The sequence below is a fragment of the Poecilia formosa genome, unplaced genomic scaffold, assembly GCF_000485575.1.
Source record: "Poecilia formosa unplaced genomic scaffold, Poecilia_formosa-5.1.2 Scaffold32, whole genome shotgun sequence".
NCBI classification, from domain to species: Eukaryota; Metazoa; Chordata; class Actinopteri; order Cyprinodontiformes; family Poeciliidae; genus Poecilia; species Poecilia formosa.
This window is the reverse complement of record NW_006799971.1, coordinates 1,476,017-1,483,727: the sequence shown is the minus strand read 5'-3', so window position 1 is coordinate 1,483,727 and position 7,711 is coordinate 1,476,017. Positions and strand designations below refer to the sequence as shown.

The following is a 7,711-nucleotide window of genomic DNA, read 5'->3' as shown; positions in this document are numbered from 1 at the left end:
TATATATATATATATATATATATATCAATAAACTGGTTGGTGAATGTAGGTCACGCTTAGCAGCATAGTTAGATTGTAGTGACATGTAGATTTGCTGCATTATCTTGAAAATTGTAAGAAAGTGTGAATGCAGTATATTGATATTTTAAAAATGGAGTAAGCATGTAAACCAGAAAATAAAGTAAAAGTAAAAAGTGAACAAAACTTAAAACAAATACATTTTGTAATAAAGCAGAAAACGTTTAATATTTACTATACATAAAATATGGATTTTGTCGTAGTTTCAGTTCCAGCTGTTGTCTTTACTTATTAAAGGTCGTGAAGGTGAAAGGTCTTATAAGAAAACCCATACTTCCTCTCCTTACCAAAACTCTCTAGCTCCATCAAGACGCTAAGGTGCATTTTTACATTTTACAATTATTGTAAATAATTGTAAATTTTACAATTATTTTAAATAATTGTAAAATATGTCAAATTTGACTAAGTTTATAAGAGTGTGTAAAAGTTTGAACCATTTAAAATGTTCAGTCAGTATTTCCATGTAGCCCTGAGGCATTTTCTGCTTGTTCGACTTCACTTTCACTTAAAACATAGTTTTTCAAAATAAACCTTCAGGCAAGATTTATTAAAGTTCCATAGTTCATCTATAGTGGACAGATTGTTAGATTCCTACAGCAAATAGTTGTGTTTTTGGTGTCAAAAAGAAGAAACTGAAAGAGCAAGAAGAGAGTTTGGAATTCAAATTGTGAAAATTAAAGGGAAGAAGCTTCACTTTGGTGTTGTTGCGCTGACTGTGAGCGCAACAACACCAAATCTCTGGTCTGATGGTTTAGGGTGAAGAGTTCACATATAGAGAGGGTGGGGTGACACCCTGTTTCTACACCTGCTGGAAAAACAAAAAGATGCTCTCAGAGGAAGGGAGTCGCCTGTTGGTAGTTTTCTGAGCAGATTTGACATTTTGTTGTCTTCCTGTCAGCTGCAGAGACAGCCTTCTGACCAAACAGCAGTGGAGGAGGGTCTCATCCAAAACTCCACCTCAGTCTCTTTCAGTCTCCATTGTATTGATGCGAAACAATTTGCTCTGGTTCACGTGTCCTGCTTTGGTGCAGATCTACTACTGCTTCAAAGATCAACATGAAGTTCTGAATGGAAGGGAACTAAAAAGGCAAATAAAAAGCATATAAATGACTCTAAAGGAGAGGCAAAAAATTATTTAAGAAACCAGATAAGAAGTCCAGAATCTTTATATTTATAAGCACTTGCATTTGCTTGGGTCACTGATCTACATAAACATACCAGCTCCATTAGCCATAAAATTGCTCAAATTTAAATGACAAGAAAAAAATGCTTAATGGAAACGGGCTAATGTTGAAGGAACTAATATTTGTCCATATACGGTTTTGTGCTGGGATGAGGTGGTTTTTCAGTCATATGGTAACATCCTACTGTCAAAATAATGAAGAAGACGGCAGGAGGTAGAAGGAGGATGATGGTTTATATTTGCGTGTTTTTCAGACAATGTGCAGCTGGCTCCACCAGAGCTCTCACCTCACCACACACTTCATAGAAGGTTGTCTGTCATTTGAATGTGTTAAATGGGCCTGTAACAATAATCAATTAATCACATAATAAATTTAAGCAAATTCAATAATTCCCATTGGCATGATTTGTCGTTTATCTCTTTTTTTCTCTTTCAAACCAAAACTGGATGATGAAAGTCTTCAGTTTGGTGCTTTGGTCTCTGTGTGGCAGAATCATTTCTTTAGAGATATTTCTTTGTTCATTTATTGTTTTTTAGCTGAATTACTTTTCAGGCATAAATCTCATACTAAATGTGTCTCATCTGTAATTAATGGGTAACTATCAGCTCACAGTCTGTAAATGAATCCAGCCAATCAATGATGGTAGATCTGTGCAGCCCTTAAGCTGAATTTGAATATTATGATTTAGTCAATTCTTCAATTCTTCATGTTTATTGGTGGATTAATGACTGTAAGAATCTTTAGCTGTAAGAGTTTCCTGATGTTATTTAGAGATTCTTCCTTACTGTGTTTTAGGATCACATACACAGACTCATACAACGCCTCCTTAAAGAGATACAGTGATTGTAAACTTAATTATTCTTCACTGAAGAAGACAGCATGATCGTAAGATCCAGTTCTGCATCCTGACCGACACTCAGCGAGTCAAACTGGACAAGGGCTTGGTTTCATTTTAATGGACGCGTCCTGAGTTTCTTGAAGGATGCTACAATAAACTGAAACATCCAGCATCACTTAGTTTTACGTTACAAATGAAGACGGGCAGAACATTGTGAATAATCATATACAAACAATCCAGAAAGGGAGCAATTTGCATGATGCTTCCAAACTCATAAACTCATGCACTCAAGGCTTAACTCCTTTCAGCATTTTGAGCCTCCTTATATTATTATTTTTTTCTTAGTTGTCGATTAGTGTACAACTTAAGTTAAACCTAGAGTGCCAGCATTGGTTAGTTTTGACTTGCAGTCATTTTCATGCCCTGCCCGCGGATCCTCAGGGGAGAGTCTGAAACCCTGAGATATCACGAACGGCGAGCATGTGATCCTGGGAAGTGTGCAGCCGAGGCCAGCATGCAGTCAGTGAGATGAAAAGCACACCCTGGAAACAAAGGAGGGCTGTTGATGTTCTCACTTTGTTCCCAAATGCTCTTAAACCAGGTATTTTACGGTGTTTCATTTAGCTCTTTGTTTGCTGAGGAAGCCAGTCAGTTATACTCCTAAAATTAGGGAGTATATTTTCAGCTTGTTCCAGATGGATTTAGAAACTGATTTGCTAAAGAAAACCTAAAGGGGGAACATTCCCCATTCCTTGTGTCTGCATTTTATACAGTCTCAACTTTCCTAGAAAGCGATGCCATTCTTATTCTCCTGCTTTGCTCACGGTTATCATACAAATGCAGGACATGATGTCTAGGTGTTAAAAGCACACACAAATCTGTCTCATGTTGTCCAAATCCTGTGGGAAATCATCTCTCTAAAGCCAGAGGCAGGCTCAAAACAAAACTGAAGTGAAGTGAAGTCTTCTACAGTGACAAAAACACACATGAATCCTCTGGTGTGTCATGTTTGCATCTGAAACGCTAACCAAGCTAACATTGTAGCTCCTTAAATCAAACTAACAGGGAACACTGGTGTGTCTGGCAAAAGTATAAAGTCATAACATAACTGGTAGCAACATCTGGGCAGACGATTCAGTCCAAAAAAAGAAACAAACATGAAAAAAATAGAATTCACAGAGAAAATAGGATTTCTTGTACCCATCCTCTGGAGAAAAACGTCTTATTTCTCTCACTCTTGTGTACGTTTCTTCTCTCACATGGCGCGGTGAAAAGCAGAAGTGATGAAAATCAAAAGTTGTGTTTAATGAGAAACTGTAGTTTTGTTTACTTGTAAAACAGTTTGGCCACAATCAGATTCTTCTGTAAAATGTTTCGCTTTCTGCAAGCAGCAACCAGAATGAGACCAGTTTTAGGAATTAGATTTGGTGCAATAACAAATGTTTGGAGGAAAAAAAGTGGCCCTTTATCAAAAACACTCAAAAGAATCTTCATTTTTAGGGTTACTAAAAACTTGAGGATAGAACATAATTTGATAGATTTCCCAATAAACACCAAATAAAATTGGAGAATATTGGATCAGACTGAAAGTGTTTCGGGGGTCAGTTTGTTGTGAGTAAGTCGGGCCTGCTGCGCTGTGTTTGCAGCCGAAGCCTCGTTTCTCATTTGTATTCATTGCTTTGGATTGTCTGTTCCCGCGCCCTCAGACCCTCCCTGGGTGTGAATGTAATCAGCTTTGCACAAACGGCCATAAGACGGTCAGACTCAGAGAGGAAAGCAGACAGGCTCAGCAGTGGATTTTCAACACTGGACCGGACCACACGCTGAGGCCCGAGGTTTAGAAACACTGGGAGGCTCCAAATGTTGAAAAAGGACCAAATATGGATGGTAGCGTTAGCATTAATGAGGAAGAAAAGAGTAAAAATGGGTGTTGCTGCCATCCGTCCATCTGTTCAACCATGTGTTCATTCATCCATCCATCCGTCCGTCCGCCCGCCCACACACCCCTCCATCCATCCATCCATCCATCCATCCATCAGTTTGACTCATTATGGAGCCAGAGGAATCTATCCAATGGGATTATAGGAGGGTTTTGTTGTGGAGCTTTAGCAAACTGAAGGTCAAACTGAAGGTCGTTTTGAGAGGGCAAAGAGCTAAAAGCACGAGCCAAATGATGTGGAACCAAAGCCAGACTCAGGCTTGTAGGATTTATGTCATGAATCTCTAAATAATTAAAGATCCATCCAACCAATAGTCTGAATGAAAGGCAGCTCTGCGCATCGTCTTTTCATCGGGACACTTTAATCATGGAACTGAAGAGCTTCACAAGCCAAACAAAACTCCACATGCTATATATTTACAGAAATGTCACAATAACATATTTTGGCATTGAAATATTTACAGTGCAAGTTCACGTCCAACACTGCCTGAATCTCAAAGGACTCACATCTGCATCAGTGTTTACTCGTTCACATCCGACAACTTTTACAGGCAAAACCGGCGGGGAAGAAAATCTGTGAGAAGCATCAGGCGATCAGAGGAATTTAGTCAAGATATTCATCTGGTATCTCTTATCTGATCAACAGCCACTTTGGCGAAGTGGCCAATAATTTATCAAAAGCCTCGGAAGCCGGAGTCTCATCGCTTCGACGACTCGGAGACTTAGAATAAAAACAATCTCTGTGTAAATCCAGAGCTGTTCTGCAAACGATAACAAACAGATGTTCTCCGTCATGCCTGCCCACAGTCATTACAACCTGCAGCTGGAGGGAGTCATGTAACATTTGAGCAAGAGGAAAAGCCACCGGGGGAGCAGTGAGCAGTCATCTGGAAGGGCTGGGGAAGGTTATTTTCCCATTACACGCCGAGCTGAACACACACAGACCAACTGTGTGAATCCAGAGACACTGAGGACACATTTGGTTGAGTTTTTTTTTCTTTTTTTCCTGTGTTTTAGGCGCAAAAGATCAGATGAAATGTGCATTGAAACACTGTGCATGGATCTGAATGAAACACATTGAACAAAGCGTAAGTAATGACATCATTAGTAGCAGTTTGTCTCCACTGAGGGACGACCAGGAGGTGCAGCTCCTTTGAGACGGATACTTCGCTGCGTTGTGTCCAGCATAACACTGTTGACTCCAGACAGGAAATAAGCACGTCCGGTTTGAGGAAAAATAGTCAAGAAAGAGTTGAAATATGAACGATGGAAGTGAAGCACGGTCTGGGATGCGTCATCCTCTAACCTGTAATGGAGAAACAAAAGGAGCAAGAGTCAGACCTGGACTGAAAGGTTAAAAACAGACATGGGGTTGAAATAAGCAACAGAAACGCCAGCATCCATAAAAATTCCTGGTAATTCACATTGAAGGTCATTTGGTCATTGAATAGCTGGGAATGGTTAAAGTGTGAATCATGGCAATTTTGAGTATCTAGTGAAATTCTTGAATTTTTGACAAGTACAACTTTCCTCTGACTACAGATCATTCCCATGCATCGGTTTGATGGAATTTTAGGAATAATTATGATAGAACAACTTTCTCTTGGGTGGAGAGACAGGGAGCTCAGTCCGTGGCAGTGGCAGCTAGCCATGGCGCTTCCGGTGGTAGCTGCCGGAAGCTGACACAGCTTAGTAGTGTCAGCGTGTGAAAACTGCAATTTACTCCATCAAGTAAAAGCCAGTAAAAATAGTACAAGTCTTAATAGCCAATAACATCAACATTTTAAAAATAACAAACAGACAATATTACGAACATGTTCCCCAAAACAGCAGCTCTGGCACCCCTAGTGTCAGCTGCCGGAAGCTGCCACTACTATACTGTCACAGCTTCCAGTTGTTGGAGGAAATAAATGAGGATAAAAAAATTGAAGCATTATGCTATCAAGCTGTAATAATACAATTCGTGACCTCTTTATTTATTGCTGTAGTTTTGCAGGGAACAAATTCTTCGTTTTCTTCCTGCTCAGCACATTTTCGCTTCAGTTGGCGGTTCCCATCAAGTGGAGGGAACAAGTTGAAACTCAACCAGTTTGACTCTGAAATACTCAAACGGAGATGTTTACCTCGGGTTTTTAGGATTGTCTGTTTATAAGGTTAGTGTTGGATTGAAGTGTTTCTTATTTTGAAGAAAATTCTATTGCTTAACTTGCTTCGGAGGGAAAAAAGCACCTTAAAAGCAGATTCAGACACAGTTGATTTGCTTCTTTTGCTCCCTAATGTGAAGCTCTGTTTTGCATTTGTTCTGCGTATTAGGGATATTGTAGATAGAAAAAAAGAGGAGTGAATTTCCACCAAAAATCTCAGAAATTTTTAGATTAATCTCAGAAATTTTTGAGAAAAAAATAGAGACATTTCCAAGCTTGAAAAGTTGAAAATTTGCTAGAAAAGTCAGAAATTTTCTAGAAAAAAGAAAAACTTTTCAAAACTCAGTTTCAAAAGTCAAAAAATGTTCTGAGAAAATTCTGTTTTTTTCCAGAATATTTCTGAGATTAATCTAAAAATTTTACTTACTCCTCCTTTTTTTTCTTCTATCTACAATGGCCCTAACACGACGTCGTAGTTTTGCTTGAGTGAGAGAGGAATTTCCCAGGTTTAACAAACAGAGCACAGCTGCTGCAGAGGATGGCATCGCATTGTGCAACAGCAGCAACAGCAGCAACAGCAGCAACAACCTCACGTATACTTCTGTTTTGAGATCCCTTACATAACCCCGTGTGTGTACAAAGAGACGGCTAACCTTTAGTCAGCTTTGGAAGTAAAAGCCTGGGAAACAAAACAGCCTGTAAACGAGGTTGGTCAACAGTCAGCCGTGTGGACCTTGACCTCACTTCCCAGCGCTTCCAGTAAAGCAGCACCGTTCCAGGGTTAGGTTGCACCACACTTCCAAGTGTGCATGCCTGTCGTAATCACTAGCAGATGTCAGGAGGGTTTGTGCTCCCAGACACACGAGATGACGAAAGTGTCCACAGTTCACCGGTCAGGGCTAGGCCCAAAGCAGCTGGTGCATCACAACACATCACAACAAACACATCACAGAGACAATCTGGGTTTATCGTGCCAGAACCTGCATGTTATCAATTCGCTGGGACACGAGGAGTGCTGCTAATAGTCGATATTTAGGCCTTCAGGGGCTGCAGCTTGTTGCTTCATTGGTCATTTTTCACTGTGGCTGTTCTACATGAAACGCTTTTCCATAAGGACTAAAGGAATTTAAAAATGTCCACAAATGCATTTTCACAATATCTATCCATATTTTCTGTTATTTGGATTAGTAAATACATTGGAAGTCTCAAAGCGTTGCCCATTCCTTCAGCTCTGTCCTGCTGTCTTTCAATGAGTTTCTCAGGCGTTTAGGGTATTTTAGTGTTTTTCTGTTTAGTTTTACTGCTTTTTAAAAATTATTTTCAGTTCATTTTCAGAAAAACATTTATCTTTTTTTTACCATTTGTTAAGCTTACTCCGTCATTCAGAGATAAACTAAATTTAGACTTTCAGGGTCCTCTTTTTGATTGAATTAGGCATTCCTTCCAGTTTCTTCAGTTAAAGCTGCAGTAGGCAACTTTTATGAAAATGTTTTTTTTTCTTTTTCTTTCACACACACACATATATATA

The 7,711-nt window shown here is 39.4% G+C and overlaps 1 protein-coding gene across 2 annotated transcripts in view; it reads right to left on the bottom strand.

Annotated features, from left to right (window-relative positions):
* Positions 1-4,381: 4,381 nt before the first annotated feature.
* The window catches only part of tmem154 (transmembrane protein 154), a 13,311-nt gene continuing 9,981 nt past the window's right edge, over positions 4,382-7,711 (bottom strand). For both annotated transcript variants that reach the window (XM_007549645.2, XM_007549646.2), the window contains one exon: positions 4,382-5,345. In XM_007549645.2, coding sequence (XP_007549707.1) covers positions 5,341-5,345 — 5 coding nt within the window. In that variant the 3' untranslated portion in view covers positions 4,382-5,340. The remainder of the gene's footprint in view (positions 5,346-7,711) is intronic.